The sequence below is a fragment of the Strix uralensis genome, chromosome 4 (assembly GCF_047716275.1).
Source record: "Strix uralensis isolate ZFMK-TIS-50842 chromosome 4, bStrUra1, whole genome shotgun sequence".
Taxonomy (NCBI): Eukaryota; Metazoa; Chordata; class Aves; order Strigiformes; family Strigidae; genus Strix; species Strix uralensis.
The window spans coordinates 14456392-14468472 of NC_133975.1; the positions used below are offsets into that span (position 1 = coordinate 14456392).

The 12081-nt window shown below is 37.4% G+C and overlaps 1 protein-coding gene across 1 annotated transcript in view; it reads right to left on the minus strand.

Moving 5' to 3' along the window:
- STK32B (serine/threonine kinase 32B) overlaps positions 1 to 12081 on the minus strand; it is a 183298-nt gene that overhangs the window by 20279 nt on the left and 150938 nt on the right. The window contains exons 9-11 of the mRNA XM_074865036.1: positions 11654 to 11779; positions 5619 to 5750; positions 4783 to 4847 (exon numbers count right to left, since the gene is read on the minus strand). Of these exons, the coding sequence (XP_074721137.1) occupies positions 4783 to 4847; positions 5619 to 5750; positions 11654 to 11779 (323 nt within the window). The remainder of the gene's footprint in view (positions 1 to 4782; positions 4848 to 5618; positions 5751 to 11653; positions 11780 to 12081) is intronic.

Sequence of the window (12081 nt, forward strand, 5' to 3'; positions counted from 1 at the left end):
AATAGCAAAATAATCTGTGCTCAGCTTTTTAATAAAGCTATGAACAGTGTGGCTTTACTTGTACAATCTTTCTTTCGCCCTCCCAAAAAAATTGAAAATATAGCCTAGCACTTCTAAATGAGATTAAGTTCTTGAAAAATTGCTGATAAGTCTATGGGAATGCACATTCAGATAATGTAGAAAGTTTGGTGCTGAATTTCTAGATATAATAAAGCATCTATCTGTAGAAATAGATTTAAAACAAAAAAAAAAATAATTTGTCAGCAAAAGGAGCCAAATAAGTCCCTGAAATAAACTTCAGATAATATTTTCCAGCTAAGACCAAGTGCGTGGACCATTTTTAGATCACGGTTTATTTAGTTTATGTGCTCAAAACTAAGCATGAGATTTTACTGAGACTCTTAAGAAGAAAAGAAAATATTTCCTGTGCCACATTCAAATGGGTTGTAAAAGGATTTTCCTATATTATTTTACTTTGGATCAGGACAACGTGTACCTGTCTTGTAAAGGTACTGAAAGAAAATATCGGTGTGGACAGATGACATACACCTGTGTCATATCAAAAGACACATGTATTTTAATTTGTAGCTCATATCCACTGAAATATTGATGTTAATAAGAATAAGGCCTTCCATCTAGTGACACTTCAGACACTGTGGTATCCGAAGCACTGGAAGAATAAAATCAAGACAAAATCTGATTACAGTGAAAGAGATTTCATTCTGGATGATTAATGTTTTCCTGCACAAATGAAGATGAAGGTATAAAGCTACCTCTTCAAAACAGCTTAGCTATTTTACATGGAGTAGAAAGTATTTTCAACCCATGAATTTTGCACACCCCTAAAGCTGCTCCTGGTATGCTATTCCATTATTTGGATTTGTGTGAGTGCCCCAAGAGGAAATTACACTGAGGGTGGAAGGTGAACATGGTCCAGATTCAGTTTTCCTTAATCCTTTTATTAGAAGAAATGGTGTATCATAGGAGAGACTTCACAGAAAGACTTTGGAAAATTCAGGGTCCATTTTGCAGACATGAAAGCAGTATTCCCTTCAGATTTCACAAATTTCCCAGACTTTTATAAGATTATTGGTAATAAGAACATGCCTAGCTAAACTGAAGCACAGAACGTCACGTGGACTTCTCTTCTATAACTGCCATTTTTAGTACACAGGACAGTCTTTTGCACTTATGTAAATCTTAGGAAAATGGTTTAATTTCATCTTCTGGAAACTTCTTTATTTGATAGGGTTCTCTGTTTTCTGACTTTTTCTACAGAGAAACTGGGAATAGTTGGTCTTCCCTCCATTCCTCCTCATCTCCCCCGTGAATTCTGAATAGTCTCAACGGAAGATGTTGTGTAATCAGGAGTGTGTATGTAAAGATATACAAATCTAACTTTTGTTACCCATTGCTGATAATCACTGATATACTTCTTTGTCCAGGAAGCCTTGTACAGTTAAATCCAATATTAAAAAAAAAAAGCAAACCAAAAAACCAGCAGGCAATATCATGGCTCTGAGTTCTCCTTTCCTAATTCCTATTTTAACAAAACACATTTGCTCTCATTCTGCAGTGTATCTTTGTGCTCTCTGACTGTATACAACATCCTACTTTTTAATTCTTCAAATCCTTCATCTTATCTCATAACTGTTCAAACCATAGATATCAGCTACATAGTTAAACTATAGTCCAACCAAATAAATTGCATTCAAGCACAATGTAAGACTTATTGAGAAGGTATGTTACCTGAATGCTGCTGGTAACGTCATCTGGAAAAACATCAGCCTTTTTAACTGAGCCTACTCATTTGGAAGCTTGGTTTAGCTAAAGTGGACATGTCTTCCTCATGCACTCATGTGGATTAAAACATTCCTATAAATATCAGTTTCCAATAAATTAACTGCAGAAAGCAATAAAAAAGTGAAAATGTGCACATTCCATCTCTGTTGTCATTAACTTAAACTATTGAGTTACTTCATTCAGTCTCTTCAATTATTTTTTAATTATTTTTAACCTAGTAAGCCTTTTCTCTACCTTTCCCCCACCCTTATCTGTAATCTCAGAGTTTCTGATAGTCTCCCAAGCTTCTTGGAAAGAAAATAAATATGGCATATTTCAAGATTTGCAGTATCTTACAGGATGAAAGATATATAGTGAAAAAGAGACACAGTCTGGAAGTATCAGCAAGACACTGAATAAAAACAGATTCTGCTTTTCATAACAGATATTTTACAAGTATTGGATTGCAAGATGTTGTGGAACTGGGATGGTTAATATAGCACTCTAACTACACATTGCTCAATTAGAAATGTCTGAAATTTTTCCTTGAATCCTTTTAGTTTGGGGATTCTCATCTTTTCCCTTAAAAGATGAGCTAATTTTTTTAATTCACACTTTCTTAGGTTTTATGTAGTGTTCTGTGCTACTGAAGTAAACTGAGCAGAAGGCTTAAATCACAATAACATGCTGATCTTTGTAACTGAATACAATGAATATCTAAGGAAGTATGCAGATATTTTCAAATAGCTAGACCAGATAAGCAATTCTGCTTGAAGCAGAGAAATGTGGAGGAATATCAAAACATCTGGTTGCATTAATCTGAGACCGATTTAAAGCCCTGCTTGGGATTGATACCTCACCTAGTGATACAATCACATATTGGATATTGTGTTCATAGGAACCGTTCATGTCTTTCAGCATCTGCAGCTGTTTCTTAAGAACTTGATCAGCCATGTGGCTTTGGAAAACCATGTAAGCAGAGCCTCAGCCTGTACATACAGCCTTGAGGCCCTAGAAAGGTCTAAGGAAACCCGCTATGAATTATTCTGGCATATACTGTGTAGCCTCTTCTCTCTGCTATGTTATCTGTGTCTGTCATTGCTCTTATTTTGTTCTCATTAACTTGAATTCACTTAGTACTTCAAAAATTTCACCTCTGCTTCCCCTCTTATTAACATTTTTGTCTTTGAAAGGTATTACAGAAGTCTTTCCATGTCCTTCTTCAGCTGTAAGACAATTTAAACAAGAAATTATTGTGATCTGGCTTTAGACAATGCAGTATCTGTTGTAGATCTATACTAAATATTTTTCCTTAACCTTGCCAAAGCCAATCAAGCAATGACCAAAACATATGCTGTTCTGAATGAAGTGCATGCATTTATCTTTTGCTTCCATTTTACTTGTACTCCATTTAAACTTATCCTTGATCTCTTATCAGGCTCTCAGATTTCTTTATAGCTTGTGTTGTTACTGTAATTATGCAACATGAAACAAATGAAAAAAAAGCTTCCTATGCACTGATAAAAAAGATTTAAGAATAACACAGTAAAATCATGTCAAAATAAACTGTTCAGTGCTAGTGAACACACACAATGGGATTTTGAAAGTGTTTTACAAAATCTGGTATTTTATTTTATCTTTCAAAAATTGCTGTATATTGGCTTCCCTTGATATATGACTCTGGAGTAAGTGAGAGAGTCATATCTGGAAATGAACTACTTGTATGAACAACATCTTGGAAACATTAAACTGATTCATCAGTGCAATATTTTTCTAATCTTGTTATTATTATCTTAATAATTTTGATTTTTGTGGGTTAATAAAACTCCTACAAAGTTCAGCCATTCCCTAGTTCACTGATACCAGAACTGATTCAGAGAAGTCCATCAAGACCCTTCTGAAAAGCTTTTAGTAGCTGACTTGGTCTGGATTTTCTTATTTATGGCTCTTACATAAGTCACTTGTGCTAGAGACTGTGCAAAATAACATGAAGAATCTGTTGCACCTTCCTTTTCTTTGTAAGTCCTTGCTGTAGTTTCTTCGAGCAGTCATTGTTGGGCATAGACTTGTCACAGAGATTGTAACAGGAAAAATGGAATTATCAATGGCATAATTTCCTTCATGACATCATGTCAACCGTGCAACAGTGACAATCCCTTTCCCAGTTTTAATTACAGAAGGCAGTAATTGCCTGCATTGTAAGCATTAAGTAAGATAGTTACAACTTTTTAATTAATTTCTAACATTTCACAACTCCATTACAAAGGCTTGCAGATATAATTAGGTCAAATAAAACCACTGAATATACTTGGATGAAATGCAATAATTCGACCAAACACACAAAAAACTCCCCTGTTATGAGCTATACCCATTAATACAAACAGGTCCATAGTCACTGCAACTGAAAGACAGTAAACCATGTGAAATGCAGTGCATTAATTGGACCATGTAGGTTATTGAAATCCTTGGGATTCAGACTTGTGTGTCTACAAATTCTGGCTGACTCTTAGAATATGAAGCACTTGATTCACATCTGATATACTTTTAATATTTAGCTCTGTTGAAATAACTAACGTTGAAATAAACTTTTTTATGGTGGTGAAGTATGAATAGTGTTTTCAAGACAGAACACTGAAGTTCTTATCATTAAAATTGCATGAGTTATCACTTCCCTTGGTTTTGTTCAAGTTGTGAAAAAGTAGCCACTTGTATTGTATTCCCTTTACTTAATTGTTAACAGTTTCTCTGGAGAGTGTCAGTGACATTTACCTTCTTTCTCTAACACACTTTCACCACAAGCACTTCTGCTTGCTTTGAGAGATGGAAGAACTACAAAACCATCACATCAGAGACTGTAAGAGGAAGAAATCTATGGAAATGCAGCCTTTTAGCCCCTGCTGCTGTCATTAATCACTTTTCCTTACACTGGGAGAAAAAAATAATAGTTCTCAAATTAATTTCAGTACTGAATGCTAAACAGGCATTAAAAAATGCACTTACTTCTCTCTGTTGAATATGATGAATTCTTTCCTAACAGTTTCCAAGCACTGCTGCAGGTGTACGTTCTTTAAAAAACAGCATGAATAAGTTGATTAAAAAAGATGGAAAATCATAGACAAAAATCACAACAGAAACATTACTGAACAAAAAGGCTTATGAATGAGTACTATCAAAAGCCATTTGAAGACTCTTCAAAAGTGGACCATGATAGCAAAATCAATCTTTCTTTCTTTTGGAAGAAGTTCCCCACAAAGAATTCCTGAGTATTTTTATGTCTGATAGCTCTGAGAACAGCTTGCATGAACAGTCAAAATCATTAGAGTAGCAACAGAATTTATAAAACCTTACTGAAATGAAAATTCAAGTCTGGAAAATGATTATTTCTTAATCTTCTCAGAAGTTTAGACTGTTTATACAATGAGTCTACATGGGACACGTTAGTCAAGACTGCAAGAGACATCTTTAAAACATTTATAAATAATGAGTTTTTCACTGCATACTTTTTATTTTTGAGACTAGCAGTGGATAAATACTCCTCGTAACTATCTGTCCATCTGTGGGGAAGCATATTTGCCAACTGTCAACACTTTTTCATACTTTAAATGAGCATCTGTGAGAATCCTAAAAATTATTATAACTTAAACATGCTGTTAATATTTGACTGAAATAAATGGTTGCTTTTCATCTTGCTTTGGAGATGGTTTATGCTGTATGTAAAATGACAGACATAGTGGTCGAGTCTATTTTCAGAGATGATAAATCTGAACTTAACCGAGTTTGTCTATTAAAGAGTGTAAATGAAATGCCATTGACTGCAGCCACAGTCCCCAGCTTACCAGAGGGCAGGTTTCCTTAGCTCCATCTTTGGATTTGTTTTTGGCAAGTCGCTTTTTCTTTTTATGGAGAGGCTTGGACTCTAAAATCATTTCTTCAAGTTCAAATGTAGGATCACAGTTCAGTCTTCCTTTCTGGTACAAAAGGATTCAAAGTTACTCTTTGAAGCATCCTTGTGGTTTTTTAGTTTGCCTGGCAAGTATTAATAGCATTAATAATAATCCAGCTTCCCAACCACACCTGCAAAATGAAAACTGTCTTTTTAGGCCTGGAGTGATGCTTGAAGTTTAAATAAAGAATGTAAGATATTAAAGCAATTATAAAGAGTTAGATCCTCTTACTACTTATATACCAACATACTCCTAGAGTGACTACAATTATGTCACCCCAATGAGAGAGATTAATCTGGCCCTAGGGTCTTCATCAGAATATCAGTTAGTGTTGTAGAACATAAATGGCAACTGTAACAGTGCAGGAGGGATGGGGAGTACCTCTAAGACCTTACTTATTAAAATATGATTTTCTGAAGAGTTGCAGATGGATTCAGTTACCTAGCTCCTGTCCATCATAACAAAGGAAGGAGTAGGCCTTTTTTGGTTAGCAGCGATAATATCAAAAAGTGGTTCATAGAATCACAGAATACCAGGTTAGAAGGGACCTCAAGGATCATCTGGTCCAACCTTTCTTGGCAAAAGCACAGTCTAGACAAGATGATCCAGTAACCTGTCCAGCTGAATCTGAACAATGTCCAATGTTGGGGATTCTACCACTTCCCTGGGGAGATTATTCCAATGGCTGATTTTTCTCATTGTGAAAAATTTTCTTGTGTTCAATTGGAATCTCCCCAGGAGTAACTTGTACCTATTAGTCCTCGCCTTTTCCATGTGACTCCTTGTAAAAAGGAAGTCTCCATCTTTGTAGCCACCCTTTAAATACTGGAACATGACGATAAAGTGTCCCCCAAGCCTCCTTTTCTCAAGGCTGGACAAACCTAGTTCTCTCAGCCTTTCCTCATATGGCAGGATTCTCAGTTCTTTGGTCATCTTTGTGGCCCTCCTCTGGACCCTCCCCAGCCCATCCACATCTTTTTTGCATAGTGGGGACCAAAGCTGAACACAGTATTCCAGGTGTAGCCTGACAAGCGCTGGGTAGACTGGGATCATGACTTCTTTACCTCTTCTGGTGCTGCCTTTGCTAATGCAGTGCAGCATCATGTTGGCTTTATTTGCCACAGCAGCACTGGTCACTCATATTGAGCTTGTTGTCCACCAGGACCCCCAGGTCCCTTTCCACAGAGCTGCTCCCCAGCCAGGTAGATCCCAGTCTGTGCTGCACTCCTGGATCATGTTTTCCCAGGTGCAAGACCTTACACTTGTCCTTGATGAACTGCATAAGGTTCTTGTTAGCCCAGTCTTCCAGCCTATCCAGGTCATCCTGCAGGGTGGCTTTCCCTTCTGAAGTGTCCATTTCCCCACTCGGTTTGGTATCATGTTCAAAATTCATCAGGGTACACTTGAGCCCATCATCCATATCGCTTATGAAGATATTAGACAGCGTTGGGCCAAATATCAATCCCTGGGGGGACCCCACTTGTGACAGGTTGTCAATTTGAAAAGGAGCTATTTCCCACCACCCTCTGGGTGCGGTCTGTCAGCCAGTTCCCCACCCACCGCACAGACCACTTGTCTAGAGCATAACACATCAGTTTCTCTAGGAAGAAGCTGTGGGAAATTGTATCAAAAGCCTTGGAGAAATCCAGGTAGACAATGTCCACTGCTTGCCCCACATCAACCGAAACGTTACTTTGTTGTAGAAGGTGATCGGGTTTGTCAAGCATAGTTTGCCCTTGGTGAGTATGTGCTGGCTTTTCCCAATCATGTGCTTTATTCTAATCTAATATTCTTTTTCTATTCTATCCAACCTATTATACTTTTTCTTACCCTTCACTTACATTACTTAAACATTCTGGATTCTCCATTTTTATCTTAATTTGTGATGCTTTAACCAAATCTTAAGATTCTTTGTTGTATTAGGAAGTCCTTTTTTAAGCAGGATGATTGGAAACGCCATTTCTATATGGTTGTTTCCTCCCTTGATTCTTTTCAGATTCTTCCTTAATTCTTTTCAGGTTCTTGAGTCTTTCAGATCTTTTCAGCATAAAAGTTTACAAGAGCATAGTTTATGCCTTGAGGTTTTTTTGTAATTCTATTCATTAGTGTAGTAAAGCCATCTCATGACAACATTTGGGATGAACTTTTCCTCTCCTATTTAGGGATAAGAGCTAGGGTATGGCCAGAAAATCTATAGTTCAACTGAACCCAATACATTTTTTTAAAGTCGTGAGTTGGCATCTTAATTATTGGATCAGTGTTTTGCTACTGCTGTGATCAGAATAACATGAATGCCTTTCTTTTCCTCATTCTCTCAAAGCACTTAAAAAAAATTTCAAACAATTTGAATGTGTGGTGAAAGATCTTAAAAGCAGACTGTTTTCCTCTGGGACTTCTGAGAGTTCAACCACACCATTGTCACTGACAAGGTAGAAGTACTATGATAAGTCATACATAAATGTTATTTAGTAACAAAAGGCACTAAGCAGTAGAACACATCAGAAACCACTTGCATAAATTGTGGTGTCCTACAATGAAACATTTGATTTAGAGATCACTCCATCATTTTTATTCCTAGCAAAGTCTGTATATTCATAACATAATATCAAGCTCTCTAATGCCTTTTCCTGCATATTATCCAGTAAGGTTTATTTCTTGGGCATGTACACTTTTAAGATTTGTTTGAGCACCTAAAAAATTTTGTTATTATTAATGGAGGTTTATAACTTATATAAAACTTTATATATATTGAAACAAATAAATAATTATTTACATTTGATGACTATCAGTTCTGAATCTTTAAAAATTCTTTAAATAATTTGCTTCCTTTATCAAATATTTAACAATACAAAAAAACTACTAACAATTTATGACTCCAAGCTGAATATAAAGAAACTAGCTAAGCCATAAACACATGTACTAGTTAAGTAAGAATGGTGTTTATGGAATCAAACTATATATTGAGAAATTAAACAATGGAACCTTCCTACCACAGGTGTCCCATGTGCCCTCTTGCCTGCAGAAGGCAGGCAAGCTCCTGACATTAAGGGCAAGCTGTCAAAAAGTTATAAAACTCTCTAGTTATAAAACTTTCCCCAGGTCACAGTGTATGTTGGCCCTAATTCACCCTCTCACCAAAGCCTGCAAACCAAGAAATATTTTGTTGTGTGACTCCAGTTAATCAATGAAAGTTTTGCTGATGCAACAGAAAGAAAAGTTATTGGAAAGTGCCTGGCCAAACTTGGTTTCATGAAACAGTAAAGTTTACTGTAAAAAGAAGTGTTGTGCTAGAAAAGATGCATTAACTCTCACCTTCTCGCTGTTTTTCCCAACACACCTGATCAATCAGTTGGAACAAGGCCTGCAATATCAGCCTGTGTCCTGATGTGTCTGGTAGAGCTTGTAATAGAACTTTCAGATTAATCTGAGTAGATAAAAGTAATTTTTTACTCCTATTTCCTTTTAAACATAGATTATTATTTTGCCTTCAATATTACAGATTTCCTCTAATATTATAGATTCCTGCCAAAACACAAATAAGGTGAATCCAAATGTGGAAAGAACACCTGGTTTTGGACACATGTTTAATGGCAGACAGTTCAAAGTGTTTCAAGAGGAATTCCTCTTTTCTCAGTCTTCATCACATTCACCATTGTCAACACTGGCCACAGAGACAGGCCACTTGGCTAATAGAGGAGTACCAGACACATAGGTTCTACAATGGCTTCTGAAATTACATTTAAAATTACTTTTTTCACCATCCTTAAGAAGTCAGAAAACTTATCTATGCTCTCTCAGGAGTCAGGTACCCTCAAAACAACCTAAATTTCAAACCAATGTAGAACTCAAAACAACCTAAATGGAAAGAAGCAAACTGCCACATGAAAACTGTTAAGGAATTAAGGTTACTTGTCTGTGGCCAGATGCAAACCATCACACACTTGTGCCCCAGCTCTAGGTAGGCTGAGCATAAGCTAGATGTGGAAAACCTGCAGTCCCTTTATTAGATCCTATTACTACAGCCAAACTGCCATAGCTCAGTCCTTAGGAGGCAGGCTTAGCAGCCTGTTGGCTATACACTCCTGGACCAAAAGTGGCTTGAGTCCAACTGTCAGGAGCAGAGTTAAGGTGGAGTATATGACCTTATGAATTCAAGCTTGAGTGGGAGAAAGGAGGACACTGGAGCAGCAACAGAAGCAGAGAACAGACTTGCCATAGGCAGGTTTCAGTGGCTGGTTTTGCTGAAGCAGGTTGAAGTCCTCTCTCTAGACTTTAAGTCCTAAGACATGTACCTAGGCATGATGAGGCTTCGCAGAGTCTGAGACTCTCCTGGATCCCCATGTATGTTGTACCTTTGGGTATGAGGGACTGGATCCCTCTTTTAAAATACTAAGCAGGGTTATGATGTTTCCCACATGCTGACAGTTGTGGATTAAACTTCCAGCTAGGAATAGGAGGTCTAAATACTCTGCTGAGTTTTGTCTGAGAAGGAGTCTTCCCATGCCTCCGATATCTCAGAGTACAGCTTGAAAAGTACTAACTTGAAAAAAAGGAAAAAAAAAAAAAAAGGAAAAGAAGTCTACATTCATCTTGTCAATCCACGCCACCATGGAGAACGGAGTTCATGGTCCACCAGGCCAAGGAGGAGCTTTGTTCTGCAATGCTTTGCTTAGGGTAGTAAGCTGGGAGAGCATAGGGGAAGGACCTGACGTGTCATAGCAGTTATTCCAGCTGCAGAGATGTTAAGAGGCAAGAGGGGAGGTCCTGGCCTTAGTTTGGTAGATATGATGTTCAACTCTCAAGCTTTCAGCTTGCATCACCACTGAGACACAATGTGAAAGGAAGGAATTTCACTGCTGGTGAACATTGCTCTGAAGTGCCTAAGAGGGGCCTGCCTTTCTCCTCACCTGTTGTGCTGGTTATCTGCTGTATTCCTGGTCTTTTCCCAAGCTCCCTGAGGGAAGACCTGCTTGCCCACCCATAGCTTTCTTCTCCTGCAGGATGTTGCCTTCAGGAGAGGCTCTGGTCAGGTGCGAAGAAGCACAGCAAACACTGCCGGCACTGTCTTTGCAACCCACCCAGCTGCCTTTGCTCCATTAGGCAATGTCCTCTCACCCTCAGCTTCTGCAGGGCTGGATCCTGTCTCCATCAGATTTAGCAAGAACTCTAATATGCACCTGGATGAGGACAGGTTCTAGCCTTTCCCCCTTCCTCATCTTTATTTACAGTTCCATAAAAAAAGAATATAAACAAACCTTAGTATGCTACAAATGTATTGTCTGAAGAAGAATTATGGTGCAATATGACTGAACAAAGTGGAGAAAAATGTTAACACCACAGTCATTGTTTTTTATTCATGGCCGTCAAATCCATTTAATTTACAAATGGTCAAAATGGAAATATCCAGAAAATACCAACAAAATGGAACCACAGTAAAAAAAATACCTACCGGATTCCCTCACAGAATCTGAATGTTTTAGAGTAGAAAACTGTCACAAAGGAAATAGGTCAGTCTTTTGGAAGAGTATTTTTTAAGTGAAAAAGGAACAGCACACTGGGATGTTAAAAAGTCTTGCAAATGTTATTCAGATGCCTAACTTTCAGAGCAGCAACAATCTTCTTGGTATTCTTTGGCTCAGAGTTAAATCTGACAAACATTTGCTCCTGCAGCTGAAATGCAAAGTCTGGAAAATGTTTTTTATTTGAAAGGGAACAAAAAAAGAACCAAGGTTAATTAGTTTTTGTTGTCATTTAATGAAATGGGCCAAATTTTCCCTTAGATGTGACTGAGTAAATGAAAGTAGAATCCAAAGTAAAGTTTCTGTGAGAAGTAAATCACTGAAGAGCAATAAATGCAAATGTAAACAAGTAAAACAGCAGTGATGATTAAAGTCAGAATTTACAAACATAGTTCACCTTCGACTTACGTTAGGAACAAAGCCTGGGGTCACAGCTTTCTCTAGAACAGCATCCCAGTTGACATCAGCTAGGTATGGAGAGCTTTGGATGTCTGCAAGGCTTGAAAGACGGCACTCTGGATCCCTAGTGAGGAGCTGTGATCAAGCACAAGGCATTTTCTAAGGAACAGGATGCCATATAAAAGAGTAAATGTATTATATGCATAAATTGTATGATACACAATTTTTAGTAAGAAAATGGCTAGGGAATCTTCTAACAACTCCTAGAATTCCCAATCTAAAAAGATAAAAGAAGTAACTCATAGGATATGAATATAATTTAATTGCTACCAGATGGTTGATGCAGGCATGAAGTGTATAAATGTATTAGTAACAAAAGTCTGTTTACAATACACAAGAGTCCAAGTAACACAAAACATCGCAGTGCAATGCCACCT